Source organism: Pieris rapae, chromosome 8 (genome assembly GCF_905147795.1).
Source record: "Pieris rapae chromosome 8, ilPieRapa1.1, whole genome shotgun sequence".
In the NCBI taxonomy this organism is placed as follows: Eukaryota; Metazoa; Arthropoda; class Insecta; order Lepidoptera; family Pieridae; genus Pieris; species Pieris rapae.
This window is the reverse complement of record NC_059516.1, coordinates 1884897-1906360: the sequence shown is the minus strand read 5'-3', so window position 1 is coordinate 1906360 and position 21464 is coordinate 1884897. Positions and strand designations below refer to the sequence as shown.

The 21464-nt window shown below is 32.8% G+C and overlaps 1 protein-coding gene across 1 annotated transcript in view; it reads right to left on the bottom strand.

Moving 5' to 3' along the window:
* Positions 1-1766: 1766 nt before the first annotated feature.
* Positions 1767-21464, bottom strand: part of LOC110995589 (protein white) — a 34690-nt gene continuing 14992 nt past the window's right edge. The window contains exons 4-13 of the mRNA XM_022262815.2: positions 21062-21133; positions 15199-15378; positions 13434-13591; positions 12626-12806; positions 12072-12248; positions 11663-11794; positions 10424-10652; positions 5677-5782; positions 4242-4413; positions 1767-2552 (exon numbers count right to left, since the gene is read on the bottom strand). Coding sequence (XP_022118507.1) covers positions 2451-2552; positions 4242-4413; positions 5677-5782; positions 10424-10652; positions 11663-11794; positions 12072-12248; positions 12626-12806; positions 13434-13591; positions 15199-15378; positions 21062-21133 — 1509 coding nt within the window. The 3' untranslated portion in view covers positions 1767-2450. The remainder of the gene's footprint in view (positions 2553-4241; positions 4414-5676; positions 5783-10423; positions 10653-11662; positions 11795-12071; positions 12249-12625; positions 12807-13433; positions 13592-15198; positions 15379-21061; positions 21134-21464) is intronic.

Here is a 21464-nt window from a genome sequence, read left to right as displayed (position 1 = left end):
ATGTACATAGAATAAATTTGTTCAATCTAGTTACTTCCGTAATTCTGGGACAAATAAATTAACCGTGGGAAACTAAAATAGTTATTGAGTTTGTAAACTTTTTATAAACTATTTCGTTAATTGCTAATTAAATCTGTTGTTGTATTAGATTTCAATAAATCGATTGATTTTTAATAATTTGTATGTTTGTCTAAGTTTTAACAAGACAAAAAAGCAAAAATGTTCTTAAACACCAAATAAGTTTAATATAGACACTTGTAGATTTAAAGCAGGAAACCTGAGGAATTAAGAATTGTTGAACATGAAATCTCTTTCTCGCGTGAGTAATTACATGTCAGACACATGGACGGGTGTCGAGTACGTAAGACATAATTACAAAAACATTTTTTAATTGACAACTTTGTACGTATAATAAAGTGCAAGAAACAGTTTATGAGTTGTTATAATAAATTTCGATCAGTCCTTGCTAGATGCAATCGCATCGACATATCGATCGAGTAGAGGACCTGCTAACTGGAGAAACCAAAAACCCGGTAAAATACACATGGTAAGTAACTATGGAAGATTATTATCGTTATTTATTTTGGATCGGTGCCTGTCTTCATCCCAGCCGACAGCGAATTGTATCGGCCATACATGTTGGAATACACATTGGAAATACTGATCGTGGCTGGTAAATCAACCAGATGCACCGAACAAGTCAAAAATTTATCGTCCTCAAAACTATACATTGTCATAAGAGATGTACTGAACAGGTGAGAACAGATAGTTCGCTGAAGCATCCTTCTCGACCACGACGCGCATACATGAGCTGCCGATTAAAGAGAGAGAGAGCCTGTGTGTGTAATTTTTGTTATGTTTTACTGTAGTATTGCCAATTTAAACCAATTAACCTTCAACAAAATTAATTCATTTAAATTCCATTCATTAGTGTCTTTAAAACTGTTTTATAAACCTAGCACTAAAGTTTTTTGTTAATTTTTTTAACTATTTAAAAATCTTTCGTCGATGCAAACCAATTTACCGTTACAAAAAAGTAATGTAAAAAATAATATTACTCGGCAAACTTTAGTTTCGAAACGGCAAAGTTGCTTTCATAATCTTTAATCTCAATTCACCTACAAAATATACCTTTAACAATCAATTATAATGTGATTTATCATAATTAACGTTCATTTTTATTGATTTCGCAGACCAAACATGGCAGAATTAAAAAAAATTGCATTGAATTAAAATTGTATATAATAAACTTACGTCAACAATGAGTAGGTATATAATATATTTTCGTTCAAGAAATTCCGGCCACGCGCCACATAAGACGACTATTTTTGTAAAACAAATGAACATAAAGGTTATGTAAATAAAAGATCGGTATTATTAAAATATTTTAATAAAATAGTAACAAATGAATACAGATTAATGTATCGTATTTTGTTTAATACAACGGCAAATTAAATTCTGTAAATACAAGACACAAGATACATGTACAAAACTGCAAAATTGTATTAATAATAGTCTTAATTAAACATTTATAATTATTGAACTTTTTTATCTTTATTTTCCTGGTAAATAATTTTATACATACGATACAAGTACGTTAATGATAAATTATTGATATGATTTAATAAGTTCCTGTTGCTTCGTCATACTAATGTCGGGTTTTATTACAATATGTTTCATAACATATGAAGACACAATCCTCACCCATATAATGCTAATAGGCTGTTACGAAATACCTTAAATAATCAATTGATCGAGAAGTTTTGTTCGCGATAATTTAATTCCAATAGAAAAGTTCCAGCTGTCAGAACACTCATAAATATTTTAAAATTGATTTAGTTTTTGTACGCACAAAATAGACGTAAATCAAAAACTTCAAAAGTCACAAGGCTTATTATATTCGCTTAATGCCCAATATACCCGTTTTGACTAAGTCCATGTAAAATAGTTTTAAGTAGACGAGAATAAAAAAGATATGATATATATAATGTACTTTTATTAATTATTTCTTACACATTCGTTATTTGCGGTATTAAAAAAACATTAATCATCTTACACTACTATTAAAACAAACACACTGTCCACATAAGAATCTGCTAATATGATGTTTACACACCATATACATATTCTAAACTAAATAATTAGAACATCATTTTAAAAACAATTTTTGTCTATTGAATTTATATTGATCAATTAGCTATTTTTTGTTCTCTTGAGCGTGAAGTGAATCGAAATACCAGAATCAATCCTCACCTATGCTGAAGAACTACACAATATTTCTAACTGGAGAATTAATTCTGAAGCATTTTCTCAATTGCAGGGCTACTCTGTAAAACCGACACATTTATTTCAAGCAACAAACTTGTAATTAGAGAAATGCAATGAAGTCGCGTAATGTTACGGAGTAAGCCTGCTGGTTTATGTATTGCTTAACGGCTAGATGTCGGTAGTTATTTCCCTCTGCGCGTCCGCCACAAAAGCGCTAAGTACGCAAGGAATCGGAACCCTATGAAGAGCAGCACCATATTCACTACATCCATGTTGAAGTCATCCTGAAAAAATAATGATGTTACATGTATATTTTTAATTTTTCTTGCTTCATGTATGCGTATACAATAAACCTTTATACATGATGTGTATAATAATAAACCTTTATACATCAAAATTAAAATATAACAGAGTGTCCTTTGCCTGTAAGTAGGGTCATTGGACACTTTCCTACGGTAAAAATCCTTTTTAGAAATAAAGTTAGACTTAAATTTCTCATTAGTCTTAAGTTAGGCTAGATCGTAATGTTCCAGGAAGGTTATTTACTTGTTACTAAACTAAGTAGTTTCTAGTTAGTTATACACATACGTTAAAAAGTTTAAACCCAAATTAAAATAACTTTATTATCTAACTTTTAAATTATCCTATTAAACAACTACACTATGAACGACAATAGAAAAAAGTCAAGGACATAAGTCAAACATAGAACTGGCAAGAAACCCTCCGCCACTCTTTTTAATCGCTAAGTTTAGAGTCATAGTAATTATTTGAACTTGAGCAAATCAATCCCAAATACCCCTAAAATATCAAATTAAACCATAGATATAGTCTCGAACAAAAACTATTAATGTCACAGATAATAATCGGATCAATAAAATGTCTACTATAATGTTTATGTTATTTAAAAAAAAACGCTAAAACTTTCCGTTAATAAATTTCCTAAAATCGGTAAATTCCTTGTTAATTTATCTAAGCTAGAACATTAAGTCAGGATATGAATTATTAAATTGATCTGCGTCAATCGATGAAATGTCAACGGAAACTAATTTATACCCCATACTATCAAAACCGCATGGATTTCCATATATTGTTAATTATAAAAAATTCACACAATTAGCCATATAAATAATATAGGCATGCAAATGTCATATTAAATTTCATAATGAATAATAAGTGAGTTAATTATAAGTGTTATCAAAATTATCGTCTAAATACATACGCTATAAAGGCCTTTAAAAATTGAATCACCGTTTCCTTGAAAGAAGGTGATTCAATAGTTTGATAGAAATGGGGTAATATTTTTCTAATACATCGTGGTGCAACATGCAGGCACCCACGCGTAAGATCCCTCGATATATACAGGAAAGTTTATTTGAATGTTTTGAACAATTTTTTATGTCAATTTTTACAGTCTGCTTCAAGGATATATAAACTTGGGACTTTCAAAATACCTAAATAAGTTCGTAAAAAAAATATCTACAGGTAACAAGAGGTTCAATGTTCATAATAGCCTATATAATATATATAATACTGAGTAATAAAACTATGCAAATCTACCGAATTTACCCATAAAAGTATATTATGACACAGAACTGAAGCAACATCACCGTAATGAGCAATAATTTCTGCGTGTTTTGCAGCCACTGTGTGAGTTTCGTCTCAAAGCAAACAAACATTTATTAATGCGCATGCAATGTGCATATCGATAAAACTTATTGCTACCTAAACCAAATGTTTATGTCGTCTTAGAAACGTCTAATTTACTCACGATGTAATTGACCACTAGTATGTACTCTTTCGTCTCTTTTTGTTAAATGTTGTTTACGTTGTGATTAAAGGAGACATATATAACTTGACTGTTTATTTTTAATGAACGTCCATAGATAGACTATTACAATATTGCATGGTTAATTTTATGCTTTTATTACTTTTTCGGGTAAGACTAGGATTTATCGCTAAATGTCGATACTCACCTCAGAGAAACTCAGAGTGTCCAGAACAACTTTTCCTGATGCCGGGCAGGTGAAGTTCTCCCGAGTGCAAGCGATGCTCTCGACACCAGACCATTGGTTGACAAGTAGCGCCTCGTTGCCGTACCGGAACCAAGATAGATAAGATATCCATCCGAGGTATGGTGGTACAGATCTAAGAATATATATATTTAATTTAATTATTTAATTTACTTAACATAAACATAGAACAGTTTTAACCTTAAAAATAATTAACAGTCACAGCAGATAAAGGAACTTATTTATTTCTGTTGCCCATGGGCCATAGACAGCTTCCAGAAAAGTACATAGACACTACTACGCCACACAGACACAATATAATCGAAATATTTAAATTACAAATAAAAAAATATTGTGGTTTCTGACATCGACAAGGTATTTGCTATAATTTTGTACAGACAAAAATTTATTTATTGCTTTTTGAAAGATAAAGTTATTAAATGCTTAACTCCTGAAACCGGTCAGGACAGGTACCCTAACGGTAGGTCTCCCATATGGGCTAAATAAGGCCAACGAACGCACCAAAATAGCCATCCAAAAATAACCTGAGGTATTTTTGGTTCGATGTTCCGAATATTTTTGTTATCATATCATAAAGCCCGCTTACGAAAGTACCGCTTAGCGGTTCGACGATTTGTTACTTTATAAATATGCTCCATACTGCTTGAACATAAATTCTTGACCTGAGCCAACACGAGTTTATTAAATAATGTACAAAAGTCGACCCTTGGAGTACTCACAAAATCGTGGTGTTCATTTTCTTATTCGTAGCGATTTACAAAGACAAAAATTAAGTTTGGTATGCAATTTTTACATAAAATAAGAGGGTTTACGATAACACGTCCCCGTGAACATTTAATATACACTTTACCCCATATCTTTAAAATCATACATACCATGGGCATAGATTTTCAGTTTCATGAAAATTCGCCTTAGTGTGTGACCTAAACCTATCAAATTGCGTTTATGCTGTGACGGTAACAATGATTCCCTAATTACCACAATTTTTAAATTTTTCCTTATTGTAATTTAAATGTTTTAATGTAAACAGCTAAGCTTGCCACACTGATATATTGCAACAAAATTAAAAGTTTTAAAGTGACAAACACCTTTTTTTTAAATATTTTCTTGATAATTAATTAAGTACGTAGTCAACGTAGTCGTCGGAGGAATTAAATAGCTTAAGACCTGTAAGCAAACAAAAATACGAAGAGAAAAAAACATCGATTCGTAAATTATAAAAGTAAGAGAAACATTATTTCTAACCGTGAGGGGGGCAACTATGGTTGAACCAAGCTTGTAATCAAACTCAATCTAAAACTCTTCTGAAATGGACAAATGAGAAGCCTTTGGTCTCTGGAGGAGAATAGTTGAATCTATACCTTTCTTATAAACTTACCCTGAGTTGAGGAAGAAACCTCCAAACAGCATGAATGGTATAATGATGGGAGGACCCACAGATGCGGCCATGCTTACACTACTGCTGGCACATGATATCAGATAACCTGCAAAAAAATCAAACATTAAAAACCTTGTAACCTTCCTTATTATAACGGAAAATGTATTTTAAAAAAAATAGTGCGTACGTATAAAGTATATAATGTCAAAAGTGAAACTTCTTTGTAAATTAATATTACTGAGGTAAAAGTCCCAATCGATGATCATGTACCAGTATCTGATCACTAAATGTGTTTGTATATCTATATTTATACTGTATACGAGTTAATGATAATATAAATAAATATAAAATTTGCGTTTATTACAGAAGACATGCGACAGAATTGCCATCTATAGTTCTAAAATGTATCTACTAAACGAATACATGAACCAATAGCGTATATTTTTACTTGATCACAGTCGGTCTCAATCGCTCTCTGCCTTTTCTTCGACAAAAACGCTGCACATATTCGTGACGCCTGACTCATGCGCCTAAAGAAGTTTCACTTCAAAAACATTTATCTTAATAAAAATATTGTGGTTGTATTTATTTTTAATGGAATAAACTGATATCAAACGGCAAATGGAAACTTTAATATAATTTAATTATTGTATTGTTTGATTTCATGTATTTTTTCTAGTCACTTTATAGCGTAATTTAAAGATGAGATTTCCGTTGTTGAAGAATTTCTCTTGCTTATTTAACAATTACACCCGACTTCTCTCTCTTTAATCGGCAGCTGGGGGTCGTGTGGTCGACGAAACATTTGGAGTGCACTATCTGTTTCTACCGGATTCTGACCAGCACCTCTTTTATAACATTGTATAGTTAATAGGACGATGAGTCATTCACTTGATCCGACGATCTGGTTAATGAAAAGCCACGCGATCTGCCTTCTGTTTTACCAACCACGATCAGTTTCTCCAAGTTCTCATCGCCTCTGCGCATTGTATGGCCGAAATGGTAGACAGGCGAGTTTGTATACCATGTTTCATCAGGATCGATTGGTGCGCTCAGAAGGTATCATATAATCTTTTTAATGAGATATCTGTTAAAGTTACTTATTATATACAGTATTAACAATAATCTAAACCTACATATTAATATTAGAACATTAAACAAATTTAAAGAGTTTGGTCTTTGGCAGTACTTAACGCTGGAATTATTAAATATACATAAAATTTTCGATTTACGATTATTTAAATAATTATAATAATTATTTAAATTTACGATTACGCAATTGTCGGGTTGTTTCCATAGTAGTGAGTTGTTTGTTCTCACGGGATAATAGCAAAAACAAGTTCCTATTTGAGTGATTGTCAAAGGTGGCGTCAATCGTTACTTAATTGTATAATTCAATTTTAATCACCGGATATTATATTAAAATAGGATTTGTATTGACGTCAGCCAGACCTAGTTTTTTTTTAACTCCACAGTGTTCCAATATTTCACAATGATTAGTATAATGATTTATTATAAATGGGTTATTTCCAATATACAATATTTGAAACCTACATAGTAGTAATAAAAAATGATAAATTGATAATTAAACTAATTTAAGAAATTCGTTCCTTGTGGCAAGCATTTCCTCGATGTATTGCGATTCTTATTCGTTGAGCGAGGAAAGCACTGTTACTATCTTAAATCGTAATAAGCGCATGCGCACTCGTAAAATTTGTTTTTGAATTAAAAAAATGTGTAAATAATAACACAAAAAGTCATTGTGATACATACCGAGAAACGTCTCAGAAGAAGTATATCTACTTAAAACTGTTTTATCTAATCGTGGTGGAATATCACGAGATCTGAAAAACACTTCGACAAAGAATGCCGGGGTATTGTTTTTAAAAAGTATGTTTTACGTAATTTCTGTTAATATAAAATGTGTAACGTTCTGGTTTTGATAAGATTTATATTGCATCTTTAGACTAGGTATTCGGTAGGTCAATTCAAGCATTTTTGTTTACTTTTTGTTTTAGTTAAATTATACGTATATGTGATATGGTAGACATAAGTCAGTTATTATTTGTTTCTTTTAAATTATAAGTAAGTTAAAAAGTGAAAATAGAAGGAATTAAATATGTTAACAACACCTATGTTTTGAATAAAAATGTGCTATGTCACTAAAAAAGCTATGTCAACTAAAAAAGAATAAAGAAGAATACTGCTGCGTTTATCTCCAAGTCTCAAAAACATGGATACCTTTATACCTACTTATGAAATATTAATTTTAAATAAAATATTTTTTTAAACGATCAAGCCGTCTACTCATTGCGATGTTTTGACTACATAGTTAACTCAGATGCAACTTGATTGCGTCTATAAAGTGTACTTGATTTTATCGTCAGACAGCTGAAATGTCTAAGTATCTCTCTATCTATCTATCTCTTGTATGGAGTAGTGGTATTAGAAGGGGCAGATGTGATGTGCTTCACGACGTTTCTCCGTTGCCTATTAGATGTCATCCTGATTGAGTGAACTTCCAACGGCAGACTTGATCTAGTCAAGTTCCAACTTCCCTTTTCACGAAAAGACGTTCTATGGCCTGATCACCATACGTAGAAACGTCTCAGAAGAAGTTTTGTATGTTGAGGCGGGTAATTAAGTAACACTTTAATTATATGGTAATGTAATCCATACTATAGGCAAAATCATATAATTGTATGACGTCAATGATTATTTCTCATAGAACTTGATTTTTGATGTTTTCATTAGACTATAAGTACCTACAGTGTTTTAATAGATAATTGCATAACGGGTTGCACTCGCAATTTTTGCGTAGGTTTATAAAAAGTTGGCTGTGGTATGTTATATGTCTTATGTGTATGATGAATTAGCATTCAATTAGACCTATTTAGTTTAATCCATTCATGATTTAAAAAATATTCTATGATATATATGCTCTGCTATTTAATTATATCTATAAGGAATAAATGCTCCGCTCGTAAGAATGTGCAAATATTATAATGCTGTGTGTGCTGAGGTTGATATTTTTCACAATAATATTTGTAAATTTAAAAAGATAGTTCATACTAAATACTTGCAACCTTAATTACTAATTTAATTGATTAATGTATATGTATATAAACATGTGTGTGTGTGTATGTATAGAAATATTTTTTTTTTCTTTTATTTTTTTGTCATTCGGTTTGATATGTGTATGTTGTTTAGTTGATATTTAGTGTAAATGCTGTGTACAGATATAACTGGAAGTCAGATTTTTAAATGTTGTTTAGTGTGTAATAATTTTATGTATGTAATTAATCTGTTTTCTGTTTTTGTACCTAAATGTGAAAAATAAAAATAAAAATAAAATAAATTATATTAAAAGGTTATGTTAGTAAAAAATGGTTTCTGGTAATAATTGTTAACATAAATTTACGTAAATCGTATTTACTTGCTAAAATAAAATGTCGTTAAGTCAATGATTAGAAAATGTATTATTCAAACATGTTCTTTTGAATGATAAATTCGAATTCGTATTTTTACCTGGTTATATACGGCGTCAATTTTTATACGCGACAAATGTTGTAAAAAGAGTCTTTACGTGATATATCTATTATGTACCTATCGGATTTTCATATAAATGCTACCTGTCATCTACTTTTGCCTGTCTAAACCTAGACTAAAAATAGTGATTATATATAAACTTTCCTCTTGAATCACTCTATCTATTAAAAAAAACCGCATCAAAATCCGTTGCGTAGTTTCAAAGATTTAAGCATACAAATGGACATAGGGACAGAGAAAGCGATTTTGTTTTATACTATGTAGTGATACTTTGCATGTGCGTTGACATATCAATTTGCACCTATGGCGTCTTGGGCAAACACTAGTCATTTTCCGTCAGTCCTTTTGTCATTTATTGGATAAGTGGTTATTCTTTGATCCCAATAAAGTACTTATAATATACCGTCCTGCATACATAATACGTACCTATAATGTACCGGCAAGCATACATACATAAAGATATCGGGATTCATAAGTTACTAACTAATTATTAGTTTAATTAAATTGGATATTGGATTTAATATGTAATACATAATTTATTAACTCTAATATCGGAGTTAGCCAAATAGTTCTCCCTCCTGCTGATAGAGCATCTTAGACAATCTGAGACAATTTTTTTTTAAATTTAAATTATTATTATATGTTACTTAAGATGTCATGTGGAACATGGTGTAATGGTAGCAGCTAATGACAAACGTTGTGTGAAACAAAAAAAACTTGACGATTTAAAAGAGTGGCGGGAGTTTATTGCCAGTTCTTCTCTTCCGTTCTACGCCCTTGATTTGAGATCTGGCAGTAAATATAAAATTAGAAGCTTTTAATGTATGTTTTTTTGACGTTCATAAGTGTACATTAAGTTACCTACATGAATAAATGATTTTGAATTGAATTGAATTGAACAATTATGTCCATCCGGACCTTGTTACAAATTAAATAATTTCACCTCAAAACGATTCCTACACGCCACACATGATAGCTTATGTGCCCTGAAGACATATTTTATATTTATTGCACATTTAATTTTCATCACAGGAAACCAAACTAAATGTTATAACAAAAAGACTAGCCAATACAAATTACACGTAACTAAGATCCCCTAAAAACTAGTTTACCGCCTTACGAATATTTTTATCAGGATTTGTACCGGGGTCATCTCTTTCCTTCAGGACTTAACATAGAACATAATATTATGACTTACCAAATGACGTTGCAACATTGGTGATGAGGGCAGCAAGACCAGATGCAATGAAGAATCTCGCCGGGGATGGGTTTAGTCCGATCATGTAATAAGCCACGGTGGTGAACACCAAAGGTATCGTGGCGAAGACCGGCGCCTCCGCGAGCGTCTTCGAGAGGAAGTACACGTCAGCTCTGTACATCCCTGAATGATGCTCGCGGATGAATATCGGCAGTTCGGAACAAAATACCTGCATACAATAATTTATATGTATTTGAATGTCATGTATTGTAAATCACTATACATACACCAGTATCTCAATCACAGATGGTTAATCACCTAAATGCCTATCAAGAAACTAAGGTTTTGCAGAAATCTGAGGCTGACTGAAGGTACATTTCATTTACTTTTCCAGAATAAAGAAGAGGGAAGGGCTTAGTTAACACTATTTTTATGAAAAAAAAATTGACGTAAAGTCAAAGAGGAGAATGATTGACTATCAAGTTACCGATGAGAAGAGATGAAGTGGAAAAAGATAACGAGGCATATTAATAGGAAGTCCCGACTGCCTCTAACATTAATACCGACTCAGGGTATAACCATATGTCAAATCCAATACGACTTTTGACATACCATATAGTACTTAGCACTAAGACTTGAATTTCAATCTGTATTTTATTCAAATAGAATGCTGGAATGAGAAATGGGAGGCTGAAAACAAAAGTCAACTAGTCATTTTGAAACTGGCATAAAGTTATATGGCTATTACCATTTATAAAAAAAAACATTTTTTTATTTTAGTGAGGCTTAAGACAGTGGAACTTATAACGTTTTCAGAGCTGGGCCTCAGATTTCTGCATCTGTTCCGAGATTATCATTTGCTCTGAGATTATCATTTGCTCTGAGATTATCATTTGCTCTGAGATTATCATTTGCTCTGAGATTATCATTTGCTCTGAGATTATCATTTGCTCTGAGATTATCATTTGCTCTGAGATTATCATTTGCTCTGAGATTATCATTTGCTCTGAGATTATCATTTGCTCTGAGATTATCATTTGCTCTGAGATTATCATTTCCTCTGAGATTATCATTTGCTCTTTCTAATAGGTATGTAAGCAATCCCGGTTCCAGCAATGCCCGATTCTAGATCTTTCCTTTACCGTTTCCCTCTATGTGCGAATGTTAAATGCATATATAGAAAGAAATGATTGACTTCAGCAAAATCACACGCTGAAGCGAAGTATTAAGTCTACTTACGTTAATAACAGCAAAAATGTTCTGGAAGGTCATGTTGGTAAGGAAGAGGAAGATGGCGCCATTGATGTTCATGACTCCATCTTGATCCAAATTCTGTCCGAAGTATATCAATCCGATAAGAATTGATACCATCTAAAACAATAACGATAAGTTTCGCTTAAACATGTAAAGTAAAGTAAAGTGTTTATTATGAGATTAATGTATACCTTTTTGGTGAGGTCTAACAGTTAAAAATATTTATGTAACTGTTGGATTACTCCAGTGTTTCGGAGCTATCGATAAATTAAGACTCTATGCCCCACTTGGGGGACATTGGACTTTGATTAAATCATTGTTTATATTCTATTAATTTGGAAAATGAGTCTTTTCTAAAATTTCAAGTTTTCAAAAATTTACTATAAACACTTACGACGGTCTGCAAGAAGCGCACTTTGATGAGCATAGGTTCCTTGGTGACTGAGAGCCAAGACCGCCATAGAACAGCCCTGAACTGGGCGCACCAGGACGCCTTGTATGGCGACCGACGAGCTCTGAAGGCAGCTGCGTTTGACCATGCAGAATCCGCCCAACCTTTTGTGATTTTGCGCTGTTGGTTAAACAATTTGATGATCAGATTGTAAATAGAGTTTAACGGCATTTTTATAAAAATACGTTTAATACAGTATTTAAACACATTTATTAATTGCAATTGGTATTCCGATATGGGAATAGTTGACATTTATATGGGAATAAAATTTTCAAAATTAATGTCGCAAACAGAAAATTTAAGTAGTTTATAGGTATTTTATCCGATATAACTATTTTTATTGATATTTTTTTTTTACATTCTCGTTGATGATATTTGCAGCACGCATGCTGTCAATGTTATGTCAAAAGCCATAAAGTTTTACAAAAATTTTCTTAATTTTAAAATAATAATTTCCTCACAAAAACAAAGTAAATTTAAATAAATAAATATCATACCTCATTAAACATAGCATTTTCAGCCTCGGCAGCGATCTTGCATCCGATCTCTGACTTGGCGAATGCTGTACACACTGTGTCGATGGTGTGGCGAGTGGTCTCCTCACGGCCTGGTACTCCAGCCAGGAGTTGGATGTAGTGGTCTGCTGGGTTGTAGTTAGTGGGACAGGCTGCGCCTAAGCTGTGGACCAGGAATGATATCATTATTTTTGAAGTAAAACTTCTTTAGGCGCGACTAGGGAGTAACTTAGATTTTTTTAATCTTTGGTCTACGTCAATATAGCCAGCTATCCCACCCAGTAAATATCGATCTTTAATAACCTGTCTAGAGATTCAATTAATTCTCTGATTTAACTACTTTACTGCGACATAGCCACTATATTAGCTAATTAATAACAGAAGACAAAAGGTCTCTTAGGTAGGGATTGTATAAGTTTTTAACGGTGGAAAAATTGTGTTGCTTACATAACTTCTGTTTTTGAAGAGAAAAATATACCGAATTAATTTACAGTGTTTGTTTTTTAAATATTTTTTTAATACTGATTAGGTAACATTCTAAAACGTCTTGGTAACGATCTAGGCGAATAACTCGGAAAAAATAAAAAGCCCACTGAAGTATTTTCGAACCAATTCAACTTTTAATTCTATTAGGGTCCTTCAAGAAAAGAGCGTACCAATTCTTAAAAGGCCGGCAACGCACTTGCATGCCTTCTGGCAATGTGAGTGTCGATGGGCGGCGGTATCACTTAACATCAGGTGAGCCTCCCGCCCATTTGCCTCCTATTACATAAAATAAAAGGATACGAACTCTTTAAAAAACTCAGTAGCTTGATCAGGAGAACCGAGGAAGGCGACTCTGCCATCTGCCATGATGAGGAGCTTATCAAACATCGCGTACAACTCAGATGACGGTTGATGTATCGTACAGATCACAGTTTTGCCCTTCTTTGCAAGGCCGCTCAACACCTGAAATAATGTACAAATTAATTAAAATTTCACGCCAATAATCAATGAAAAATCAGTGGCGCCACAACCTTTTTAGGAACAACGTACGTCGAGGTGATACGATGATGATGATGATGTTGCAACCTTGGAACGGCGGTATATCTCAACATTGAAGTAGGGATATTTCTTATATATGTATAAAATTCTCGTGTCGCGGTGTTTGTGGTTAAACTCCTCCGAAACGGCTTGACCGATTCTCATGAAATTTTGTGTGCATATTGGGTATGCCTGAGAATCGGACTCTATCTAACCGGGATCTATTTTTCATCCCCCTAAATGTTAAGGGTAGTCCACCCCTAAATATATTTTTTAATTTTTAGATAGTACACACCAACATGGAACATTTTGCTACCCTTAACTATCAAATAAAAAAAATAGGGGTTAATTGTAGAGAGGTGAAGATTAAGGGTTTTATGTATTTTTATATGTTGTATCATAAAAAAAAAACAAAAATTCATCAAAAAAATAAAAAAAATTCTTGAGGTGGACGCACCATATCGCTTAGGGGTATGCAAAATAGATAGTAGCCGATTCTCAGACCTACTGAATATGCATATAAAATTTGATAAAATCGATTAAGCCGTTTCGGACGAGTTTCGATTTTATATATAAGATTAATTTACTCAGTATCACTTACGCGTGTCTTGCGCACCATTAATATTATTGCTTGTAGGATATATTTAGTTGCACACTGGCTGAATTCACAGGAATTGCATTATTTATAATTAGTTATAAAGCAGTTAAGGTTTTAAGTTTTTACTTATTTTGTTTCTATTCTGTTTCGTTAATTTTTTAAATTATTTGTCTTCTAGTGTTTTAGTATTAAGTTACAGTAAAAATAGGAAATAAGGAAAATAAATAAATAATGTAACATTTAGGAACATTTGTAGTCTTCGTCTTCAACATGTGTGTTCTCTCTTTTACCAGAGAGGCCCAGAATATTCCACTTTTTTTTCGGCAGACCTTGATCAATTCCTTAGGTTACCTTCCGTTACGTTACCTTCGAGCGACCGTACGTACCTTACTTTTTGACGTTCGCAATTGTACAATTGTATGTTGTGTTACGTATATGAAAAAATATTTTTTGTCTTGACTTTTGACTAACATTCAAGTCTATTTAATACTATCTTCGAAACTACTGATATTTTTGTACTTTCTTAGAGCGATTTTGCAAAAACGATTAATATTCTAAATAATTCAGTTACACAACTATTGCACTCGCTATAGCTGTTTATTTTATGTTTATATATATTATTTTATTTTTTTACTGGTATAGAAATTTAAATCGGTGTGGGTACACCGAATAACCTACATAAAAATATAAAGAAATATATATTAATCTTATAACTAACAAATAAAAGCAAGCAACTCTTATAAACTCCGCCAGTGTACAAACAAATAGTTCTACCTTAATAGAAATTTTCTTAAGTATTTGATTACCCGACCCGTAAGTATCTTAAATAAATACACTGACACACACTCTCTTCTGAGGCGTAGCTGGTCCAGAACAAGCAAACAAAAAAAAATAAAAAAAAATATCCTCTTTAAGTACGTTCTAATAAAAATACCTGTATAACATTCTGTGCCATGAACGAGTCCAGGCCTGATGTAGGTTCATCGCAGAACATGAGAGGTGGATCCGTCAGCACCTCACTGGCGAATGACAGCCGCTTCATCTCCCCTCCGGAGATGCCCTTCAAACGACCGCTGATACCGATCACTGTGTTCTGGCATTTTGATAACGCCAACTGTAAAAGGTAAAACGCTTATGTGTTTTTCGAAGTTTTTCGAAAGTTTGGATTTCAAAAACTCTTTTGCCAGCAAAAACAATTCTATAACGAAAATAAAGACAAAACAACTCATGCATTTTTTAAAAGAGTACTTTATTAATAATGTTAAGTATAATTTTAAAATTTCCTTTATACTGATACATTAAAGTTAAAACATATAACTCTTAAATTAAAACAATACAATATACAATTCTAAATTATCTCAAAACGTATTATTTATCTTCCAAATAACACAAAAATGCTGAGGCACTGAGATTTCTAGTTTAATATTAGCAGCATTTCAATTAAAAGAATTATTATAAGTTTCGTTTACTACTTATAAGATGAAAATCTGTTTAAACAAATAAAAACTAATATCAGTACAAAATATTTAGTTTTATTATAAATCGTCGACCTCAGATACCAATACGCGGATACAGGAAACTCAACATCAACAATGTTTTCGTTTAAATAACAAAGCGATTAATCCTTAAATTTGTGTCTATAACACTTGTTACGAAATACGTTCTTTGCAATATTTCAACTCCTTGTCACATATAATTATTTTAAGAGGCTATTATATAAATAAAGCGGTTGCTTAAATATGAATAGATAATTTATATCCTATTAATTTAATAAGCACTCTAAGGCGCCTTGAAACTAATATGTCAGCCGAATGATATTTATTACTATAAATATACAAAGGAGAAAGAAAAGCTGTGATCGTGAAATAAATTCTGAGTAGAAAATCATTGTGTAATTTCATTTATGACATAACTTTATGAATCATCATCGATAAAAAGTCAATATAATCGCACCGGTTTTACTTAAGTTTTCTTTCTCTTTTAAACACAATTTGACAGAAAGAGACGAAGGAACACTTTAGTTTAGAGTGACATTACTTAATCATTTATATAAATCAAGGGGTTTATGTTTTTTTTTCATAGAGCCAAGAAAGCTCATCTAATGGTAAGTTATACAGCCGCCTATGTATACTCTCTCGGCTGGCGAGTGCGCTATCAGCCTTTTTAAGAATTGGTAAGCTCTTTCTTCCCTTTATTAATTAATACTCGCGTTTGAAGCGCGATAAGAAATACATTATTGACGTACGAAGGTTAGAATTAGCGTATCTGAATTCTCTTGTAATAAAAATACATTTCTTGTTCGATATTTTTCAGTCTTATAGGAAAGTAGTTAATCAGCAAATTGTGCCTGACACAGGCCGTCAACTTTTATACAATCGTATAATTTAAGTTAAAATAGACTTAACTCAGTAGTTCATAGTGAAGCGGATAAGGCTCTGCTGTTACCGGATCTCGCTGAAGGCGATTGTTGGTGGCGCCTTGGGGTTTTAGTGGGTATGCACAATAGCGAGTCCCACAAAACCCTAAAACACCCCAAGCACTCGCGCCGCGGAAGGGTATGCGCAATGCATTTCCCCAAGTAAAAAAAAAGAAAAAAAAGAAAGTAGTTCATAGTAAAGCAAAGTTTATAAGTTAAATCAGCTATAATACTCTAACTAGCAGACTCGGCCAAGCGTTGCTAAGGTTTTTGTTATATTACATAGTAGTATTCTACTACTATGACATAGACTGTTCAAGGGTAGGAGAACTTATGTGAAAGGTAGATAGCTTATGTAAAACGTTGGTACATTTAACACAGTGCCATCTGTTAGAATTGTATCAAATAATAAACGAATAATTTGCAATAAAATAAAATTGCGACTATAATTAAAGATCTAAGCTATCCTATCTATTAAGTTGGACCAGACTGCTCACGGTGTGCTAATTTAATTTAAAATCGGTTTAGTAATTTAGGAGTCCATCGCGGACAGATAAACTTTATCTATAAGTGTTCTAACTGCTTATAGGCTTTACGCAAAAATATTTAAATCAGAGATATCTAAACATTTTTATCACAATTAAGCGTGTTTTGAATACAATTTCAATAAGAAACTGGTCAAACCAGTAAGACCATTGCATCGCTTGTCCCCGTCCAAAGACATTGTAGATATCTAATGGAAAATAATTATAGCCTTAAGAATACCGGTGTATGAAGGTGGTACATATATTTTTATTTCCTTCGTTAATAGATAAGTATTTTTACTGCGTAAAGATTTATTAATGAAGCCATGAGATTACCTTTTTAGTTTATTCTATTTTTTTTGTTTTATATATACAGTTTTTATACATACAGTTATTTTGTACCTGACCACACAAAATAACAATCATTCAGAAAAAAATGAGATATCAAAAACAAAAAAATAATAATAAAATTTGTTTTCTCATTCGGCTCGTTTCAAATATGTAATGCGTGTGTGCTATGTCTGTGATTGGCCCTGGTTCAGCATTATGGTGAGGAACAGACATTTTTGATTACATTTCTAAGCGTCATTGAACTGTAAAATTTGGAATTACCTTTTTGAACGATGTACCTACCTGTATAATCACACTCCTAATAAGTTCTCAATGCATACAAAAATACTATATCTCCATCCTCTTAAATAGTACTTTAGACAGTGTAATTAGATTGAAAAAAAAACATGTTTGCTTAGGGTTTTTAACTCAAAGTCACTAATATTGGGCGAATATACTTAAATGGCTGGGGCAAATCTGAAGAATCCGGCCGGACAAGGAGCAATTGGCGAACCGTTGGACGACCTGCCATTAGATGGATAGATGACCTGAAGACGATAGATGTCTAGTAATCGTCAACAGGCCGAAACAAAGGAACAAACGAATCGAATAGGTACCTTTTCGATTTTGCATGTAAGTTTAACGGAATGCCTTATAAGTGCATGTCAGTCATGTCATGTCACCCAAATTTCCCAGATTATTTATTATAGTATTCAGTACATTGACCAGTCTAATGAATATTAATAATATCAACTCTCACTTCCTGATCAAAGACATTTCTTATTTGATTTCCTTAAATCATTCTTAATATATTTTGTTTATACCGTTTCAAAAGTTGAACGTATAAGCCAGTGGCGTACTAAACTAAGATTATTGTATCTAATTTGTGATGTACTGCAGAGTTACCCAAAACAAAAATGACTTCACAAAAACAGACCCAGATATATAATAATATATACGATTACAAACATTATACTACAAGTTATGGAGGGAACTTCTTCTTCTTCTTCTCATTCGTTTCGCTCTTGGCAGAGCGGTCGTGATCGCTATGTAGAAGTAGAAGGCGCAGATGTGATGCGCTTCACGACGCTCCGCCACCGCTGCCTATTGGAGGTCATCCTGCTGCACTGATTCAGTGTTTCTCCTACGGCAGACTTAATCTGATCAGTCCAGCGTGTAGGTGACCTGCCACCGGTCTAGCGCCTTCCACCTTCCCCTGGACGACAAGGCGTTCTAAGGACTGATCACCACGCCGAGATACGTGACCGAAGAATGTAAGGATGCGAGATTGTACTGTTGAAAATAGACGCTGCTTAACACCGACTTCTTGAAGTATCGAGACGTTTGTACCAAACTCGGTCCACGATACCCCAAGCATTCTTCTCCAGCACCACATTTCGAGAGCGTCTATTTTCATATGGAGGGAACATGCAATCTTAAACCTACAAATATTTTCAGGATTACGTCAGGGTGCCGTGGGTTTCTTCACCGCTGACACCCGATAGCACTGGGTTAACGACCTCAGCTAACAGGTAATGATATTGCTATGGGTGTAATGTTATCCACCACTAGACGCAGGTACGGCCTTGGCACAATTTGGGGCTATGCGGTTAATCGTTGAGACCTGTGGTTAGCCCCGTGGATCGAGTGTGCGAAAAAATTCAAATACACAAGTGTGTATTACACTGTGTGGTTAGATTTTTTATTGAGTATCAACCTAATCAACGCGGAAGTTAATCAATTAAAAAGGTTTCGTATTTTAGGTTTACTGTTTCGTGTTCAATTGCATTCAACAAAGAAAATCTTACTGCTGAATTTGCTCTTAGTGTTCCTGTAAAAATGCCCACAAATGTATTGATAAATAAGTCAATATTTACATTTGTATGAAAAGTATTGCGTCGTCAGCAAAAAAATGTCTTCAAAAATTAAGAACCTAAGATTTCAATAACTGATACTTACACAAGTTTGGAGAGACCTTATGAAACCTTTTACTTTGATCTGGTTGCTGACATTGGCATTATTTGGAACATAATAAAATCTTTAATATATGACCAAAGCCAGTGTTACTTAAGAGTTTTTATATATATATGCTGTTAATATTTTTACTTAAACTTCTTTAGGCGCATGAGGATACATTTTTTACGGATAAAACGTAATAAGAATAAAGTAAGCGTCACGAAGATGTGCAGCGTTTTTGTCGGAAAAAAGGGAGAGAGCTATTAAGATCGATTTAGAGAGAGTGAGAAAGGGCGAATATTGCAAAATACACGTATGATTGATGTATTCGTTTAGTTATTTAGTTTAGTATTTTTATTTATTCTGTCATCTGTACTTTGGACGCACGCGCGTTTTTGTGTCAGTTTTTTCTATCATGCAGCCAAATATTTATAAACCACAAAAATGTGGTTGTAAATATATATGTGTGAAGAACCTTTCACGTTGACCAAGTATCGAAATGGTTCAATGCTTTCTTCAATCAACGCTTTCGACAATAATCATGTTACAATCTTGTCAGGTCAGAAATTAATGCGTAAAAAAATCAATAATATTTGATGAATGTTGATGCCTTAGGCCGTATTTAAGGCAACATTAACGATACTACCTTTTGGTGACCACCACTTGACTAAAATAGGAGAATATTATAAAGTTAATATTCTAAATCTTATACGATACTTCAGAAGCTTAAATTAAATTAATGAATTAACAACAATAATTTTATTAACAGGGCTCCTGATGGACAACATCCGGCCCTGTGGAGGCCCCAGTACTGTTTCTGCGCAGGAACTAGCATCATTACAGTTAATAGGAAGCCTTACAACACGGCTAGATTATCATATAATACCTATATTTTCTATTCAAATGTCGGTACAATGTAACTTGTCTACGTCGGTCAAGCAGTTTCTCACGATCACTTATATGTAATACGGATTTTTTAATTTAACTTATTAATTATTAATTATTTTAAACCAGTTTGTTAATCCATTATTCTCTATGAATCTAATGAATTCACTAAGCGTGAAGGTTTGGGCTGAGATTATAAGCGAATGAAATTGTATTTGGTCCCAAAAACCCACTTTAAATTGAGGTTTTCATTGAATTTTCGATTATGATTTCAAATAGACTGAGAGAGAGAGAGAGGACTGTAGGATATGATTATTTTTATAAATATCAATAACAGTGGCAAATGGAATTTATAGTGCTCTGTGGAATTTACAACAATTCCATTTCTGTATTGTATTTCGATATTTCTTTAACCAGCACTGATATAACAACCTTGGGATCGTGCGATACAGAAACTTAAATATGGGTACAGCACATGCCTACTGGATTTTACAGAATACCCGTGCAGGCTGACACCCTGCAAGTAGAGTTTATTTTTTAAGTTGTTTATAAGTTTTTAAAATAAATTTGTATGTACTCTTTCTATGAAGGCTCATAATCTTCTTGTGAATGATTAAATTAAATACATATGTATAATAATAAATAATACGTATGAAATACTGCGAAACGGTTACTCGTAAACATACCTCTGTTATAACTTCCTGAACACGACGCATGCGTTGTGCGTACGGGATATGTCTGTCCATTCGTACCAAAGCCTGCAAAAATATAATTAATTTTAATCTTTATTAATTTTTTTTGCCTACTTGTCTGAAATTAAAAAAAAAGTTAAATACTAAACGATTATCGAACACACACAAAAAACACCGTCCAACACTTAAGTTTGCAAACATTCGCACAGACGATTTATATACATGTAAAGAAATAATTATTATTCTTAAATGAGATTTTATTATCTCTTTTGTTTTTAAAAATGAAATTTAGTTTTGTTTCTTAGTCTGTAGAAGACACTAGTTTTGTTTGTCTATCTGCCCAATCTCTAAATGTTGTTTCTGAAAATAAATATTTTTGAAACACATTTGAGTTTAA